The sequence below is a fragment of the Corvus cornix genome, chromosome 10 (genome assembly GCF_000738735.6).
Source record: "Corvus cornix cornix isolate S_Up_H32 chromosome 10, ASM73873v5, whole genome shotgun sequence".
NCBI classification, from domain to species: Eukaryota; Metazoa; Chordata; class Aves; order Passeriformes; family Corvidae; genus Corvus; species Corvus cornix.
The window spans coordinates 13213190-13233505 of NC_046340.1; the positions used below are offsets into that span (position 1 = coordinate 13213190).

The 20316-nt window shown below is 37.2% G+C and overlaps 1 protein-coding gene across 8 annotated transcripts in view; it reads right to left on the bottom strand.

The window, feature by feature from the left end:
• The window catches only part of NEDD4 (NEDD4 E3 ubiquitin protein ligase), a 51277-nt gene that overhangs the window by 10909 nt on the left and 20052 nt on the right, over positions 1–20316 (bottom strand). For 5 of the 8 annotated variants that reach the window (XM_010390865.4, XM_039557566.1, XM_039557565.1 and 2 more), the window contains 13 exons: positions 9041–9091; positions 8173–8234; positions 7728–7830; positions 6880–7049; positions 6206–6323; positions 5925–6092; positions 4052–4117; positions 3342–3461; positions 2700–2906; positions 1495–1572; positions 1193–1247; positions 1045–1103; positions 132–197 (listed from right to left, as the gene is read on the bottom strand). In XM_010390865.4, coding sequence (XP_010389167.3) covers positions 132–197; positions 1045–1103; positions 1193–1247; positions 1495–1572; positions 2700–2906; positions 3342–3461; positions 4052–4117; positions 5925–6092; positions 6206–6323; positions 6880–7049; positions 7728–7830; positions 8173–8234; positions 9041–9091 — 1323 coding nt within the window. Of the gene's footprint in view, positions 1–131; positions 198–1044; positions 1104–1192; positions 1248–1494; positions 1573–2699; positions 2907–3341; positions 3462–4051; positions 4118–5924; positions 6093–6205; positions 6324–6879; positions 7050–7727; positions 7831–8172; positions 8235–9040; positions 9092–20316 lie in introns of those variants that run through there. The other 3 variants (XM_019280956.2, XM_019280955.3, XR_002043625.3) reach the window with 2 other exon arrangements.

The window sequence follows — 20316 nt, forward strand, 5'->3', positions numbered from 1 at the left end:
GTTACCAAGTTGCTGCTTCACAAATGTATTTGTGATCAGACAGTAAGTCTACCTTCCCTGTAACCTAAGCTTTCCCTTGTTTAGGGGCCTAAATTTCATAACCTCCTGCTGGATTCCTACTGATTACTAACCTGTTTCTTCAATTTCTTTCTGAAGAATTCATACTTCCGCTTATAGTCCCTGGAGTAAGGCACAGCCTTTGGGGAGGAAAAAAGGAAAAAAGCTTGGTGTGTCTTGTGAAACACAGATAACCCATTTAAATTCTGAGATAACAGGAATAAATGTTTTACTGAGTGCCAGGGCAGACTTCCAGTTTATAAACCCCTGGAACAAAAAGCACTTCTCTGTTCAGATCGGATCCACAGAATTCATCCTGTACTTCACCACTAGCTGATGTAACTGCCTGAGATCCCCGAGTGGCCCAGATCAAAGTGACCAAAATGCCTTTGGTGACGTCCATAATGCGTAGCCTTTCCCTGCTGTATCATGCGAGACCGGGCTACAAACACCTCTATTTTCCATGGACAGGGAAGGTTGTTTACATATGCAGGCTATTAATAAACACAAATATCAGCTGAACACTAAAACCCATCTATAATTATAATGCAAACCATCTTTGCAATTAGTTCTGGTAATTTTGCACTTCAGATTAAGTACCAAGGCAGGATAATTATTTTTCAGTTGAAAATTAATTTAATTCCTTTTTAACCCTTTTTCTTTTTTTTTTTTCTTTTTCCTCAAGTTTACTTCATGAATTGAGCTAGTGTGGACAAAAAAGAAATAGACTCTCTTACCCACTTCAAAGCCCTCTCCCCAGTCTATAAGGAAACTTTCTTACTACCATGGGAACTGGTTTTTCTTTCTGGCATTTAAAGACCATTTCCCCAGAAACGGTCTTTAAAAAGAAATAAAACTGCTTTGTTTAAATACCTGGGAAGTTTCACTTTCTAGACCAACTAACTGATAAATAACAAGATTTTGTTTGGATTCTATTAACATATAACATTTCTGAAAAATACAAAAAACTACATCAGGAGAGCTTACTGGACCAGTTATTGCCACATTCTGCAGTCGAGGATCCTCCCACTGTGTTCTCTTTGTATCTGCAAGACATTTCTTAATTAGTTCCATTCATGTAAATAATGTTCACAAATAAAATGATGAGTAGCGGAAAATACTACATTGTACATACTGTGGTTTATGAAGAATATTCTTCCGTCTGTATGAGTTCTCTCTTCCCACCCTGGCTGTAAAAAGGCAACATTTAAATTAAATTTTTATTATAAATTTCTGATTATACAGTGTGAACAGAACTCAACATGATCTGCAGTTATGGGCATTCCCCCCCATCTACTGTCAGCACTGAAATTCAAAACAGAGTATTTTTTGTAGGAAAAAAGCAGGCTGCATTTTCTCATGTGCAAATTTCAATAATGCCAATTTAAATAGTTAAATTGTTTCACCTGCAAAACAAGTACAGAATGGTTTACTTACTGGTAATGGGCCCAGGTCTACTGGGTCTAGGGAAGTCTTTCTCTTCGGATGAGCAGAAACTTTCAGTCTTGGATCTTCCTTTGAAAAGGAAACAAGCAGCATGTTAAAATGCTTTTGCTGTTTTGTTTTGCTTTTAATTTTTTTTTTTGTTATTAATGATTTTGTAAAGAATATGCCTAGTACCAACTTAGTAATGGTTGCATATTCTGCAGCCAGAGGAATCCTTGTGGATTCTCAGTCCTCCAGTAATTTACAATCATCATCTTGTGACATCTCACTTTATTTTATTTACATATATATAAATATTAATCCCTCATTCAACTCACTTTGTGTGTGTTTGAGTCAAATTACTCTTTCCACACAGTTTCTGACACACCTTATGCTTTTTGGGTTTGGTGGGGTTTTTTGTTGCTTGGATGATAGGTTGGGGTTTTTTGTGGGAGATAGGATGAAGGTGTTTGTGTTAAATGAGTTCTTTTCATATACCTGGAAAAAAGAATACCCCTTTTGAATCAACTTAATGCATTTCTCCTTCCCTTTCATCTGACAGTAACACTGACTTACTCTTGAGATGCTTAAACCCATCTAATAGCACTGCCAAGCGGTGTGCAGTGCCCCTCTGTGGAACTGCAGCTGTACAGCTCCCTCATCCATATGGTACTTGCACCTGGTCTGCTTTTCTAAGCATTTACAGAAATTTGTGTTGTGCCCTGTGATAACTTCAAGGCAATGGACTTCCTGTTGAAGGTATGTTTACAAAACTCATTTCTATTAACAGCTCCTATAAGCTATCACAATGCCGCAATGTCATTTAGGAGGTGCTTCACATCTGCAAAGCAGATTCCCGTTTTCCTTCTTCCAAGCTAAACTTTCAAGTACCAATACAATAAGTAGAATTGATGATCTTCTACTCATGACAGGTATTATGACAGGCATTTTTACTACATATCACTCAGACTCACAGAGAATATTTTGGGTTGGAAGGGACCCACAAGGATCATGGAGTCCAACTCTTAAGTGCATGGCCTGTATAGGGATTGAACGCCCCACCTTGGCTTTATTAGCACCATGCTCTGACCATGCTCCTGAACAGACAGACACAGCTATCTTGGCACTAAAGAAACATAAAGAAGCTTGCTGAAAGCAGCAAAGTTTTGACTCAAGAGGAACTAGAATTTCAGTTCATGAGAGCAGTTTTCCATTACCCATGTTGTGGTTTTGGTATTGTGGTCAATAAAGAATGGTCTCCCATTGGGTGCATGTCGGACTTCCCAGCCCTTAGGGAGAAATCCTTGCTCCATTTCAGGCTGCTGATGAGAAGACTGTTGTGATGAATCACTTGATGTTGCTTGTGGCTGTCTTCCCATAGAAATACTTTGTGCAGCTGACACCTGACTTGTTTCCACAGCAGTCTATGGTAAACGACCAAAAAACATCCTATCAAATCAAAGCCCTGTAAAGCAATGTGTTTTTTCTATTAACCTATATTTTTGACTCACGAAAGCAGTTTCATAAAGCAAGTGCCTGACAGTACACAGATTTCATAATATCAAAACAACATTGACTAACAATCACTGATTACGCTAAAGGTTTACAGAAGCCTTCCAGCCTTCCCAGTCAGTTACTACTCTCCAGAAGGTTTTCTTGGTACATTCACAGTAGAGTGACTTGCCATAAATGTTACTGTTCCTAACTCTCTGTGCAGTCTCTCAGTTATTTTATGCGGTACTTTACCAGTTTACGCCTTTTGTGTGTTCTGTTTCAAAGCCATCTCTCCACTTCTATTACACGAGATATTTAAAAGGTTCAATGAATACAAACATCAGTAAATTGAGGACAGATAGTACCTGTACAACTGGTTTTATCCAGGTAGTGGTTCTAGAATTGTGATCTATATAATATGACCTTCCTTTTTCATCTTGTCGTTCTTCCCAGCCTGGGGGTAATCCAGATGAAGTAGGCAGTAACTAAATATTAGTGATAACAGATGAAAAACAATTAAGGAAACTATGAAACTTACTGTGAAAAGGCTTTCCTCTGTCAAATTAAAACAACAAAACTATATCCCAGAAGGTTCATGACTTTTATGAACTGGATAAAATAGATAAGAAATATGTAAGTACTTACTGAATAGTATGAAGTAACAGATTTTTGTTTGTTTATACAAAATTCAAACTCCTCATGTTAAAGGATTTACTTATATATCTAGTTTAGGCATGGCTGATGCAGCCTAGTACTTCTGGCTATGAAATCACAGCTTGCAGTGTCACCATGAAACCATAACGGAATGTGGTATAGTTTTGAATTAGAAGTAAACACCTATAAGGCAAACCATTTGAAAAACAAAACTCATATCATCAGGGTAAGACTACTTCCTTCTACAGGCTATGCATCAAGCTAATGCTAAACAAAGCTGAAACGTGAAAGCTTTACAGCTGAACTAGACCCATAATTGCCATTTTGTCAGGACAGCTGCTGGGCAAGGAAGGCCAAATCTCATCTGAAATGTCAGCACCTAGCACAGCTAAAAGCCTGTGTATTTTGAAAAATTACTTACCACTGGATGTGCAGGCTGCTCTTCAAGTCTGTATGTTTGCAGACTACCTCTTCTGCTGGAATGGCTCTTGAAGTAGAGAGGAATGACACATTAGCTATTACTGCAGCTTTAAGGATGACAGCAAACAGTCAACAATGGTTATCATACTTCAAGCTGTTACAGTTTCCATCCTGAACAAAGTGCTGTACTTGTTCTGAAACATGATTTAATATCGTATTTTTCAAACCCCTGTTTTAACAGCTAGAAACATCAAGTTCACAGAGTCTATTATAATCTTAGGACGACAGAGGCTTTTGAAAGTTCAGAAAACTCTAGCAATAGATGTTTTGGCATGTAAAACATTAATTACAAATAGTTACAGTACAATTGAGTTTACAGTACAGAACTTTTTGTGTGGTCAGTAAAGTCTGTGATAGACTAACTAACACAGAGCTAACACAACTTTCCAGAGAGTAGATTAAGTCAACAATGAAAAGATATGAGAGTCTGAGACATCCAGTTTGAGAAGAGCAATTCAATCCCTGGACTTTGCATAAGTATCCACCTTCCTGCCTAAAGCCACATTTAGATCTCATTTCCTACAATTAGGCAACTGTACTTCATTTTGCTCCAGAATTTCCAGGACTATTTGAAGGATTTTTCCCTATCCACATACTTTTGGAGTACCTCAAAGAGAAAGCATGATTAACTTTTAAATTTTTTGGGGGGGGGGGGGGCTGGGAGGTACAATGCAGGTGAAGGAAGGCAAGACTGCCATTCTAGTTGACTCTTGTAAATAATTTGAACATCTGCCTCTTTCAGGCCACCCAAGCAAGCTGAAATAACAGTTTTCTTGCTATCCACAGGATGCTGAATAGCAGAGCTCAAGTTTAGTCTTGTTACTCTCACTTGTCTGTTTCCAGCAACACTAGTGATACATTTGTACAAACTTAGATAAACATTGTTTATCTAATTGTTTCAATTCCAAATTTACATTTGGAAGGGTATTCTTAACATCACAAAAACTAATTATTATTTCAATACCAAAATCTAACAGACTAGATGGCCTGGGTCACCTCTATAGGCTTTCCTCAATGGACAGTGGATTTCTCATGTCACATCTCAGGTTACAAGGCTGTTTGTGGAGCTCCGGTTTCACAGGACAGCTGAGCTCATTTAATTGCTTGCTAGCACCAAAAAGACAAGTTTCACCCTGGCTACATACTCCTGCTGTTTTCCCTTTGCCACTGTATCATTTGTCAGACAACCTAGCATGCTGTTTCAGTTGCTCAAACTGCAAAAAAGCACAGTTGGGGAAAAGAGAGTAGTTTTGTGCTGGGTTAGCAAGCTGAACAGACTCACCCAGAGGTCAGGCAAGTTTCACAACTGGCACAAGGGCTGTGGAACTGGGTGAGCAAGCTCCATTTTTTGCTGCTATGGAAGCAGCAGGTTTACTCAACCCAATCACAAAACCTTATTCCAATATTCACAATGAAAAATGGTCTATCTTAAAACATGTTCTAGTGGGAAAAGTAACTCACATAGTACAACTCCCTTAGAAATAAGCTTTCAGGATACAGCTTTTTTCATTCGTAGTTTTCAACACTCTACGACACTAGATTAAGAGGTAGATTTACAGACTGAAAAATAGCTCACACAAATCTGTTTTAACCTCAGGCAGAAATCCATATAAGCAAAGCAGAGAGGAATAAAATGTTTGCTTAGATGGGATTCTACAGCAAAAAGACTATTCTTAAAATCTGTGCATTTGAGATGAAATTAAAAATACAATTCCTAAATAAAGTATTTATGGATCTAATTCTATCAGTAGTAAGACTTTTGTGCAAAATATTGTAGATATTTCTACATTAGAACAATGAGAAAAATAATTTACAGTGTAGGCTGTTGACTGGCCAGTAGCTGAACTTCCAGAGGTAGTAAGTCTGTTACTCAATTCTTCTGCAAGATGAGTCTGTATATCACAACTACTTTGCGAGAGAGGTATTTGAATGTTCTGACTGCTGTACATTGTTGCCTCGTCTTCAGTTATAATTTCCCAGCTCTTTAAAAGGAAAATAAAGGGAAAACATTTTTAAAAAGTAGTTAAGCTTTTTGAGCAGGCCAGATTAAAAAATCACTTGCATTTCAGAAACATTTTGAGATTTATTTTTTTACCTCGGGGGAATCCCTGTTGTCTGCGTTTTCTGTATCCTCTGATATCTGTCGCCGGTGAGCGAACACGTGCTGGGCCTCCAGCTGCACACTGCCAAGATCTGCGACCGCCACACTGTCCCTGGTGGGGCAGGGTGAGACAAGTCAGCAAACAGCAGCCATAGTTTATCTTTCAACTGTAAGCCAGGCTAACAGCAAAAACATACATCACAGTCATTTTGGCAGAAAAAAAAGAAACAGTCTGGACTATATAAATTAATGTAAACTGTTTAAAATGAATAAGCATCCATCTCAATGTGAAGTGTAAGCTGAAGAATCAGGTAGCATTCCAGGACAAAAAAACCCCAACTGAATAAAATAAGGCAAACAATTCAACAAAGTCCCTGATGGGAAGGAAAAACCAGGTTGAAAACTGAAAAATTATTTACTTTCCATTACTATAGTTGTTATCTCTCCAACTGCAACCAGTTTCTATTTGAACACATACTTCCAGAGCACAGTACAGTCAAAATGACCACCAGCCAGTGACCACTGCATGTGGGCTTCAAAGTTAAGCTAAGGAAAGCTCTCTACTAATTTTCAAGCTGTTCACTTTTTATTTCTCCTTGCTTTCAGTGTAACTAGGGTGAACTACACTAGCTAATATAAGACTTGAATTTTCAGTCTAAAAGACATACTGTGCAGTTGGTCTTTTCCACTGTGTTCTTCTGAATTCATGATTGACATAGTAGGTCCTGCCAAGGATGTCTTGTCTTTCTTCCCAGCCTGCAGGCAGTGGAGGAGATTCCTGCTGCTGCTGTTGTGGCTGGCTAGCAGCCTCTGGTTGGTCCAATATAATCCACCCAGGCTGAGAGACATAATGTAATTACCTTAATATTACAGAAGTTGAAAAAACACATCTCAATTTATCAAGCTACTCCCCCTTTTAAGGTGCAGTTCCATTACATCTTAAGCCAGTAAATTTGACTCTGGTTTTAGTGTGTTTATTTCTAAAAAATGACAGGGTATATTACGCATGCAGAAATCTTATTTTTACCTCAAGTTCCTTAAACATATTAGTATCAGAAGTTGTTAATTGCAGGAAAATAAACAGCATTCACAGAATACATTAAAAGTTTAAATATTGTCATTTCACACATATGCTGCGAATGTATGAGGTAGATGAACACACCCTTCTGTAACAAAGTTTAATTACAGCAAAGGTGGTAATGCTGAATAGAGTTAAGTCTGGAAAAGAAATCCATTAATCTACATTGGATGTGCTTACAAAGATTACATATATATGGTAGGTAAGATCAAAAAATCCCTGTGGATTGGAGGGAGTTGAAATTCTAAAACCAGAGAGATGTTAGTGTCTGTCTGGGGTCAAACAACATTGAACAGTACAAACAATAGAAACTTAAAACATTTTAAATTGTCTGCAAGATACGAGCAATCACGTTTAAGTGGTTTGTTTCTAAAACACTATTTATAGCTTAGTGATTCATAACATTCATTCTTCAGCAATAAACACGTTTTTTCCCACCTCTAATTCTTCAGCCTGTTCTGTGGTTTCTTCTTCGGATCCACTGGTTTTAGGTAAGTAAGTCATTTTTAATCTAAGGTGGCCTTTAACTCTTGATTTATGGCTGCAGAAGAGAAAATAAAATTATCTTACCATGCACTTGTAAAACAAAATAGCTGAAAAAGCACAGCTAGAGGATTATTCTTAAGGTTTCAATGCAAACTTGACTTCTTATAATCTACAATAATTAAGTTCTGTAATGGCATTGAGGCTTCAGACTTCTGAATACAATAAGTATTTAAAGTAATACTGGCTTTTTAGTGGAACATCAATATCTTACAAATGGCTACTCTAATTTCTTTGATGGAAACAGAAAAACTTAGACAATGTTTATGTATTTGCAACTAATTACATAAGAGCATTGTTTAGATATGAAAGTTAGAATTTCCATGTGTTATTTACTAACCTTCTTGGATGAAGAACAAAATCCTTAAATGTATATGGTCTCTCCATACTTGGATTTTCTGTCTGGAATAAGAATTTTTTTTAAAGAAATATCTTTATCAAGCACTTGAAATTAAAGAAAACTATCAGACATTTACAATTAATTCCTTTAAAGGCCTTATAACACTTTAAAACTTAAATTACAGGTTCAGGTAGAGTAACAGCACTACCAGCTTTAATCTTAGCAATAAGACCAATAATCCTGTTCAAGAAAAAAGCATTACCTTTCAGTGTCTATGTATATTACAGAATGAAACACCTGCTCTTGGAAAGGGCTTGCCAGGGTTGCTATCCTGTCTTTAAGACAGTTTCTAATACATCTGTTAGTATCTGCTAATGTTTTGAGACTTCAAAAGAAAATGAAAAAGCTTATTTATTTCAATATTCTTGGTGATATTTCTTCAAAATTAATTATGTGTTTTGCAAAAGGAATATAAGAAACAGAAAAAATTGACCAAAGCAACACTAGCTCTATTTCCCACTTGCTCTCTTTTGTATCTGTTTATGTAGATAAGGAACATTAAAAATAAATTTACAGACTCGAAAGAAAATATTTTAAGACATGACAATAAGTACAATCTCTTCTTATCTCTAAGACTGTAAATCTATGAAAAAGCTAAAAGCACTCCAGTACTGAAAAACACGGTAACCTACACTGTCTTTTAAATATCAGCACTAAAAAATCCTTAACAGATCTACAAAATAAAACAAAGAACCACAGAGCAGGAAAATGTAATCACTTTATTATCAGTATTGTTAATTTCCTTAGATAACTAATAGAGTGCATATAGAAATATTTTTTCCCTTTCATAGTCTTAAAAAATACAAACCGGTAACTGATAAAGAGGAATATCCACTTGTCCAAGAAAATCATCTCGAGTCTACAGAAAACAAAAACAAACACCACAGAAAGTTGAAAGCTGCAAAGTGTTTTAAAAACATTGTTCCCATGCCCTGATAGCACAGCAGTGCTTTCTTAGAACCTGAAGGCATTTTAAATTATAGGCAGTAATTTGTTCTATACAAAACAAGTTCTGATTGACCCAACACTCAGAGCCTTGGACAGTTCCGCCTTCCTCAAAACAAAATTTGAGGGAGCTGGGGGTGGAGATTTAGACTGTTTACTAAATTATATAGACTAATGTTAATCAAGCAGGAGAGTTGTTCAGCATCAGGACTGAGATTGTCAGCACTCCAGTAGAAACACTGTCCTAAAGGACCCTCCTCCTAGGAGCACCCAACAATTTCCATAAACCTAGGGAGCTGTTTAAAACAGGCATGTATAAACATTTTTTTCTTTTCCAAATAATACAGCTACTGTCAAAGATAACATGAAGCAAAAGTAAGTTTAATCTGTGGTGAGTGCTTTGGAAGTTCCAGCAATTCCAGTGGTCCCAAGCTTGGCATGAAAATCTGTTAGAACTACGAAAAAATACCTTCTGTCTACACACACCACAGAACTTAGTTTTAACAACTATTATCTGAAAGATTTTGCCCTGACTTGGACATCTGGACTGTCCAACTAGGACCAGATTATGAACACAGCAGCTGTCAGACCAGGGCACGGAGTGACAATACACAGTATCACTGCACACTTTACTTTTGATCATGGATTTTTGCTTGCCAAATAAATTACAATTGCAGTAATCCTCATAGGTAATTTCAGTATTCACCAATAATCACCACCAGCAGTAATTTACTTGACTTCCTGATGGATTACTGGAGCATGTGCTAAGTTGCTTCAAATTAATTTGTGATTTGAAAACCTTTGCAAACCTCCACAGAAGCAGGAAAATGTATTATAAGGGTCATTTAACATGAAGACGTATCAGTGCCTGTGTAATACACTCAGGTCGACATGGAATTTTTTGGAAGTATGTATAAGCTTACGGCTTTTTTTAAAAAACTCTACACTGTAGCAAGACTACACTTTTTTGCACAGACTGAGTAAGGAGCTGTAAAAGTTTTCAACTGTGCGGCTCATGCAGCCTCTGAAATTCTAGGCTTCCTGATTTTTCCAGCTAACAAAAGATTTGGTGCTTATTCTTTCCTAAATCTGTTGGTGTACCACAAGCATATATTCAAACTAATCACTGCAAAACTTCAACGTTTGTCCATAAAACTTTTCACCACAAAGCTCTGCAGCTTGTTGACATCTATTTCCTTCACCTCAGGGCAAAACCATGTGTTTCAACTTTCTTCTGAAAAACTTATTTTAATTTTCAATTCAAATGTTTTACAGTATTAAAACTCCTGTCCAATTCTATCCATGTTTTGGTCCCTCTGACATTAAAGTATATGTATTTCTTGAAGCAGTTCTTTTTGCCTTAGTAATTCTGGTACCTTTTTCCTTAGCTCTGTTGTCCTAAGTTCATCCATTTAATCTTTAAGTCACACATGTATTTGGAGAATCAGTGTCTCACATGTGCCTTTAACTTTTACACCTGGAAAAAGCACAACTAGATTGTCATAGGTGAAAAAATGCTAGAAATTTTAAGATATGTCACTTCGAATTCCATTCGCAGCGTGGATGTCATGTTCAGATCTGAAGGGGACAAAAGTGAAAATATATACAAACCACTGATCTTTTTAGTCCATAAACTCATTTGAGGTAGAAAGCTACAACAGGTTGCATACCTGAGGAGTCAGAGGCTTCCCTGAACTGCTGAAGGAAAACTTTCTGTGCTATTATAGACCACAGGTTTCTGGAAAAAAATAGCTACCATTTTTGCCTATGAGGTTTTTTTAAAATGGCACAGCACATACCTTAGACATGTTAAAAGGCTTAGTATTTGTAAAGTTCTTGGCAATCCTCAAGTGGAACATGCCTTCCAAATAAATTATTGGAATATGGGACAAAAGTTTGCTCTATTTTAGAATCCCTCAGAACATTGTGTTTGTTACCAGCATAATTTGAGTATGGGCTCCTGTTATTCACTTTATTATTCTGCTGTTTCTCCTGCTATTTTTAGCAGAGTTAGCCTCGATAACCAACTCTTCAACAGTACTTTCTCCTCCAGATAGACAGCAAAACCCTGAGTGGAGATTTTTGTTGACCTCCAAACAACTAACACATAAATCAGATAGCAGGAATGATCTTCAGCAGTGTGCCCCACTATGACAAGCTGACTAACTGCCTGCGAAGAGGTGCCAAAGCAGCTTCGCAACAGACGTCGCACACATGAACAACTAAATGCCAGTGGAGCTGAAACTGTTTGGATCTCTGTTTCATGAGAGCAGGCAACACACACAAGTGGGTCAGTTGTTCTTGTCAACTTCTAATTTCTTAACAGCCAGAGAACTCAAACTTTCTGCTTGCCAAACCGTAAGTGCATAAACCTCAATTAATGATATACTGCACTAACAGAGAGGCCTTGTGTTTTACGGATTCACTGGTTTAGTCTATAGAAAGTTATTAAAAGCAGGTGAGGACAGACAGCTCCTGTACACAATCCATTTAAAGAACTCCAGTGCAATGCCAAAGCACTCAAAGAAAAGCACCAAAAGAAAGTAATTCTGTTCAAAACTAATTTTCATCTATTTTATGAATATATGCTTAATAAGTTCTAACAGTGAAGACTTTGGACTTTTTTCTGCAATTCCCATCAGAAACTGAAGTAGATCTTAAACAGACACACTTATCTGAGTCACACGTTTAAGAGCAGTACTGAGAATATAACCCAAAATTTATCAGGTTTGAAAATGGGTCACTGAATTTAATGCCTTTCTTAATTGCTGGATTCACTACACAGCCTTTTGAAACAGTTCTTGTATAAGACTAGGGTGTTGCAATAACAAGTATTTTCTCTACCAATTTGGTGGTATTAGTGCATGAATTAAAATCCAAGCATATTCCCAGTCTTCTTCTAACTGAACAGGCAGCTAGTTGTGCACAGGTTGGTCTTTGCACAGAAATCTACAGCTGTATGGCAAAACAAGAAAGCATACAGCTTTTATTGGAGGGAACATAAGTATCAATTCAAATTGAAAAAACAAACAGTGATCTGGACTATCGCTGCTTAAGAAAACAAGAGCTCAATAGATGCATTATAAAACCAACATTCTTCTTGCTTAAACACCCAAACATCAACATTAGTTACAAGCTTGATGAGAATGAAAAAAGCTTTCCTGAGCTACACTAGCAACTTCAAGTATTTTTCTTTTCCTGCTGTGCTGAGTGTATTATTTGGTTCTCTTAAACTCTAAATTGAAAAAAGTGAGCTTTTTTTCTTTCTTCCATAAAATACTGCCAGCATATGCTATTCATCATGGGAAAGTAACAGTTTCAAAAAAACAAGATTAAATTATCACATTAAGATTGTACCAAATTCACAGATTCCACAAGTAATGTTTTCTCTATCTTGCAATGCAATAAATACTTGGTTGCATGGAATTCATTACAGTCCCAGCCTCCTGTATTTTTAAGGGGGACCAGTAGATAGTGAGGAGATTTTTTTTTTTAAATGACACGTAGGCATTTCTTCAGAGTTGGCATCTATGATAAAGAGATATAAGACTCTATCAGCATTTTCAAAATAGGGAGAATACATACTGTTAGATCAAGGGTTATTACACAGCATGTGTTTCTGCAGGACCTTCAGCCCTGCTGGCTGTTTCAACAGCAAGGTGTCAGCACAACATGCCTCAGCAGTTTTACCATCTGCTTAAGAGACAGCATTTAGAAATGACACCGAGGTCATTTTCACTAATTCTCTCTCACTTCCAAAGATATTTTCAGGCAACTGCTTATCTAAAGATGAGAGCAAAAGCATTGTCTGTTTCTCCATTTATAGCTTACACATTTTATATGGTACCAAAATCTTACAGCTTCCTTAAAATTTCGTACTTAGTTTACAGTACTTCTACAACAACATTCATATATTAGTCCACTCAATGTGTGCTACTTTGAGAACTTGTCCTTAAAAGTTCATTAACAATGCAATTTAGGTTAGCCTTTTTTTTTTTTTTTTTTTTTTTACACAGGCCCCAGGAAGGCAAATTGTCTAATATAACCAAAGCATACTTCAGCACAACATGAACAGAGAATATGTCAGAAGTTATTAATGCATTGATTTTATTCATCAGGACTTTGAGTTCCTTTGGTTTGATGTACAGATGGGCCAAACAAGCTACCATATAAAAAGCAGAGATATTACATTTTATGAAAAGTCAAAAGCCAATCCAGACTTGTCTTCCTGGGTTAAATCTGCCAATACTCACCACAAAAAAAGTAGAAAACAGTACCAAATGTTTAATTAGGTATTATTTCAACAAGTCATTCCTGGCATCAAGTCAGTTATCTTCATAATAGTATAAAAACATAAAACTTCTGCATCTATTTGTGAAAGCTTTTTTGCCAAATCTTAAGACTTCAAATAAGTTTGAAACACAAACTTGTAGTAATAATTCCAGGTGCACTTTTACCTTCACCATTTAACACTACAAAGCTTAAAACACAAAAATATTAAACTCTATCAAATGTTAAAACTGCATGTGTAATTTGCTCCCAGAAATAACGACAGATAAACCAGATATTGCAGGTGTTCACCACACTGGGTAATTAACACATTCAGTGAAGGACTTGATACAGCTGGTGAGCTTTTTGCTTTTCAGAGCAAGAGCAAAGAAACAGAATTTTTAAAAAGAGACAAACTACTTTACTCCAAAAGGGAGACAAGACAATTGGAGCATGTCTGCATCATGGTCTCACTCCTGTGAAGTTCACTTCATCCAGGAGAGGATCACACAGAGGCACAAAGTCAGGTTGCACCTGGAAGCTGCTCTTCAGCCCTAAATTGAATCAGTTGGTCAGGGCTGTACAGGTACCTGGCCACTTCTAAGACAATGAGCCTAGAGCAGGGCTGAATGCACACTGCATGGCCTCACCCCACTCCAAAGTCAGTCCATCAGCTTTCAAAAGCACTCTTAAGTCTACTGTTGATCCAAATGCAGCATCAACACTAACTCAGGCCTTCCCTGTGCCTTTGCACCAGCACACAGCTAGTGGCCACTGCCAGCCATACCACAGTTTTCCATGCTCTTACACACCCAGCATTAGTCCTCAACCACTGGTGAACAGGAGTCTCAAGCCCCACCTATCGACCTCTCCCAGCCCCACACCTGAACCTCCTGCTGCCAGGTGTAAATGTAGAAGCATGACCTGGCTAGAGCAGAACTCAATGGTTTGGTTTGTCTTAAGCTCTGCTATGCTCAAGCTATAAATCCCATCCGTGTAAAACCAGTCTGTATGAACTGACCTTGGATGCCTCAACCTCTAACAACAAAAGGTGACTGCAACACAAATAATCCAACCACAATTACTTTTCCAACAAAACAGTATTACAATTTACTTCAGACAAGCTCAACGACACTACTAAAGTTACATTATACTTCCCACCTCAGACATGGCTTTATTAGCCTATCATTTGCCAGATGTTAACCCCTTAAAGTTTCTCATTAATAAGTTATATATTTGTCCCAAAACAAACTTAATAGAAACAATGATTATTACAATAACTGGCTAATGTAAAAATTCCATTGTAAAATAAGTAATGTTATAATAAATTCTGGAATTCCTTTTCCTTCAAAAAGCCCTTGTGCTTTCACGTTACCGAACAGGCCATCTCCCTTATGCTAGGAAAGTCACTGATTGCCAGAGAAATCATCGAGGTCTGAAAGAATTCTGTTTCTTCCCACACTCCTTGTACTGGAGTGTCTCATTTGCATTTTAATACACCCTAACGTCAATCACTCCAATTCAAATTTGTACATAATTTCAGCCAGGAACTTGCTGATGTCCTTCCTAAATTCTGTTTGCTTATGTTACAGTTGATACAGCCGAAAGCAGCGCAAGGTCTCAATAACTGCATCTATCTGTAGACTTTTCAGTTTATTGTAAACTATCACGACAGAAAAAAAAATGATGCACTCTCCTGAAACAAAGATTATTATAGATCCATAAACTAACACTGCAATGAGCAACAAACATTTTGCTGGCTGCATTCCAAAATCAGCATGTTCTGTTTGTCACAGGGAGTAAGAAAAAAGTTCACTTGAAACAGAGACACTTAACAGAAATGCAGGGCAGTCCCCTTCAGGCAAGGGTGAAAGTCAGTCATAAGCAAATTACTTGACTGAAAAGGCCACTCAGTTTTGCTTACTTGCTCAATCCGTGAAATTCATCCACTTCTGGAAGATGAGAAAACACATGTTAGAACACAGAAGAACACCCTCTGCCAAGGGTGAGGGGAAAGCATTTCTACCACTTGATCCTCTGTGGCTGCAAGGGCTGAACAGGCACCAGAGAGCCTGGGGGTCAGATTAACACTCTGCCTACCCTTGTATCCTTTCCATGTAATGGCCAAGAGCAGATGCTTAAGGAATATTAATAGTGGCAATTAAGACTGGTACTTCCTTTGATATAAACCCCCAGTTTCTAATGAATAAGTAGTCATGGACCTCTTGATCCTGACCTTAAAATACATATTGACAATGTAATACCCTTTGATGGACCTTTCTTCAACTTACCTAACTTCTTAAAATCCATTTCTACTTTTGATATGCAGATCTTGAGATAATCTGCTCAGTAACACATAAAAGAACATTTTTTTTAAAAAGTGGAATGGGAATATTCACCTCCCCTAAACCATAGCTTTAAAAACTCCCTCTATACTACTTTTTTTTTTTTACCCAAAGCTGAAAACCCTCTGCTCTACTTGGTGTTTCTCCTCACATAAAACTTACCCCAATCTTGCAACCTTTCTTTTTTAGTTCTGTTATCCACACTTCCTGAAAAAGCATGACCAGAAATATGCATGCCATGCACCTATGTGGATTTGTATAATTCCATAACGGTGGTTTTAGTTTTGTTAGTTTATTCCTTCCCTAATAAATCCTAAGCTTTTATTTGCCTTTTAACTGTCAACAAGATCTGAGCTGACATTTTCAGCGAGTCTTTCCCCATGACACAAACCATTTCCTGACCAGTATAGGAGGCTATCACCAAGCATGCATCATTAGCTGCCTTTCATGTGTGCAATACTTGGCATTTTTCAGCAACGATTTCCAAATTGTCTATTTGGAAAAAAAAAATTGAAATTAAAGCAATGATCATGAGCTCATATCTGAAAGCCTGCAAGTTCTTTGGCTATTGAGAAGTAAAAGAACAATGTCTCTAGCTTGCCCTGTGCACAAGTTTTACTTTAAACAGAGTAACTATAGCTTGTGGCAACATTAAAGAAGCCACAGCACCAACGCTTCCCACTCTCTCATGGCAGATTAAAAGGACATGAATCACCCTGAAGGCTGGATAATTACATATTTACATAAGCTGTTACAGGAGGCCTGCTCTGCACGGTTTTGCAGTTTCAGTTTCCCCATTTTTTTCTGGCATGAGAAACCTGCCCAAACTCACTTCAGTTCTGCAGTTCAGCTGCAGACTGTAAACAGAATTAGGCTAATCATAATCTCTGCAAAGCACAATCAAATAAAACTTCTCCTTAATATGTACATGTAATGTTTGCTGAGGACTACAAAGTGCTAGAGCTTTAATATACTGATATATTCAAGTATTTGCTTCCTTACAGTATGATGATATTCTGAAAGTTACATATGGTTCATAGTTGCCAAATGCAACCTGCTAAACCTGACAATGAAAAACTTCAGGGATCGAGCTATTACCAAATAATATTATTTGATCGCTTCCTTTGCTAATGCACCCACATAGCAACCATTCATAGCCAGGCTGTAAGATTTATGCCATCCTTTGTGTGCCATCTCTTTCTTCCCCTGAAGAAGGATTGCTAATCAAAAGTGAAAGCATGAAGAAAGGTAGAGAAGAAGGTGTAACTAAACTCTGCATTTAAGCATGATAAATAGAAGAAATTAGTACCAACTATTAAAGCACTACAGATCATTCCCACTTAAAGGAGAGAAACAGGAAATTACCTACAATTAATTGTAAGTTGTTCATTATTGTGATTAACACAGTTTCCACTATCTTCCCTTTAATGTACTGATGTATATTTCAACTTCCAAAATTTGTCTGAGACACAACACATACACTCTTATGTGATTTAAGTCTAATGTAGTCATCCCCACAATTCCTCAGAAAGACACCACCTTCCTTTCAGCTCCAACTCTCCCAGACTGAACTGACTGACCATGACACAGCAATACACCAGACACAGTCCTGTAACGTGATCCTTCAAGATATACAATACTGAACAATACAAAAAGTTATTAGATTATGAGGTTACCATAGCATGGCAACATAAAGTGATGCCAATTTGTGCTTTGCCTTGTATTGGCCCCATAATCTTCTGCTTTTGCTGCCCTTTTTCCACCTCACTTCCTTGCACAGATTTGGGACACTGATACACATGCAGCCCCTTTTCTCCATGTGCAAAGTTGTAGCTAAGCCACAGCTGTCCTTCCCTTCTCTTGGCACTTCTCCCTGGCTGGATCACTACTTTCTGAGAGGGAGTTTTGCTGTGACAGAAACTCTACGCCTAAGGAAAATGGAAGAGGGAAGACAACCTCAGACTATTCAGCACTAACTTGTGGTGCAGCACTTATCAAGGGAATCACAATCTTCCAGACACAGGTTCTGATCCCCTCAGCATGTTCAGATCAGCTGGGAAGTTATTCAAGAGAGAAATCCTCACACGCAGCCCCCTCAAATTACTGTTTTACTAAATTTAAATTTAGTATAGCAAGATTCAAATAGTATCTCCTTTTATGAAGGCAAAGTTCCGGAGTTTGGTGAAAAAAGCTTGAGAGTTCCAACTGAAAGGTTTCCCTTACATGAATCTGACAGGAGAAAAACAGTTTGGTTATTTTACACCATCTCTGAAGTTTGGGGTTTTTTTTGCTTCAAAACATGTTATTTCAACAACTAGAGACAAAACTCGAGCAAAATTACTTGTAAACAAAAGGACTATAACACAATTGATTCTCTTAATTGTATAAAAAATTATTTTAGAGGTATACAGCTGCTGAAACAGATTTGCAAGTACATTTACAATATTCACATTATCCAGTAGAGAGTGATACTGATGGGGAAGGCATAGCTAATGTCAACAGGGATATCAACATGGTATCATACTCGTGGAAGAGATTAACAGAACTTTTTTTTTAGAAGTCTGTTTATGTTCTACAAGAACTGGAACTGTATTCACTGTTTCTGCCTTCCTCTGTACCTCTTGGAGTTTATGTATGTATGATGACAAGTAACCTGTTCCCTTACTCACTCCTACCCTCCCAATCCACACCTGGGATGTCAAAATGCTTTAGTTGCATATTTATTTCTACCCTAAGCAGAGACAGATGCACTAAAAAAACCACAAACAAACAAAAAACCAACAAAAAACCCCCAAACATTAAAGCAGAAATACATAGTCAAGGACAAACTTCAATGCTGTAACCATGGACCATCTCTTCCTCCTGCTTCACATAAATGAAATACCAATATCTACTACAGAACTTATCTGATAAGTTTCCAGTAAAGACCAGCAGTGGTACACCGGCCACCACCACTCCCCATTTTGTAACTTAATTAAAAATGATCCAAGGCCAGTTGTCATAGAAATGGTGTTGATTTTTTTTTTTTTTTTTTTTTAAAAGCCAGCCTTTAACAAGCTGTTGATTATGGAAAGCAGGAAATGTGATCCGAGGCGGCTGAAGGCTGGTAGCAAGGCACAGAAGAAAAGAATGCATAGACCTTTTGCTGCTTCAGCCTCTGGAGTCTCTGACCACAGCACTGATTTGATTTCATGGCTGCTCTGTACAGATAGCTGACATTACTAAATGCTACTCCAGTATCAACTTGTTAAATTTGAACCCAGACTCAGCATATCGATATACTAGGCCAGACTAACTGGAGTCAAGAGAAATATTTTGGGAGTTGTTTATTTTTAAATGAGTCACAATATACCACAATAATTAACAGGACTATGTAATTAAATGATTGCCATAGAATCTGTGATATTGGTCACAAAGACTAATAACAAATACAATGGTATTTATCTATTTTATTCCAGTGAATTGCTGAACTGCTGTGAAGTCAACTATGGGTTTACTTGGTTTGGTGGCGGAAGCTTTTACATTTTTTGATAACATGTTTTATAGAGTATTAACTGGTTCTACATTAAAACTGAAATGAGCCATTTGAGGACTGAAAGGTTCCTGTACCTGGTGTTTGTGTCAATCCATTGTAAACACTGCTCCTGGGAACTGAAACAAACTATTGCCAGTCCAGTGTCCTAGGAGGTTTTCTGGAAATGTTATCTAACAGTCTAATCCCAAATTTGGATTAAAATATAGAATATCAGCTGCCATTAAACACAAAGGCCAACAGTGTAAGTTGATGAGAAATGTACTTGAAGTGCATGACTCAACATTTTTTTCACAATATACTTTCAAAATAACTGACACATTTTAAGTAGTCTGGCTCTAATCTGTTTGTGCTTATTGTGGATCTTACCCCTCACTTTACAGTGTGATTTTGGGAAGAAGAATCACAACAACATATACATGTATATATATATAGTGATTACCTGTGATCCACTCTGAGTTTTATAAAGAAGTTTAAGCATAAATCACAGTTTCCCAAGAAGGAAAGAGCATTTTTCTTCACACTCTATCTAAACAGCTCTAAAGAAGTCAGAAAGTGTAGAATCATCAGGCACTACTCTAAGGGCAACAAAAGACTGAAAATTCCAGGCTAACACCTCCAAGGTAACTGTCTTACTAGTTTAAAAAGGGACTGTCATAATTATAAGATCTTTGGCAAAACGCCCTTTGCTTAAACAAGCATGTTAGTTACATGGTAGTAGCGCCAAATCAATGAGAATGAGCTCTTAAAAACAATTTTAGTAACCTTCAATTGTTGCACTTTTATCAGCATTCATAACTAAAAATATTCAGATAATTTAAGTCCTCACAATGTTATTTAAACAAGTCTTAAAATCCACCTTTCATGTGACCTATGCTTTACTAACTGCCTTAAGAGTTAGTAAGGGTAGACACTTCTGCAGTTTAGCTGGACATGAATCTCATTACAAAAAAATATATATTTAATATAAGCCTTCTAGACCCAAGTACTATA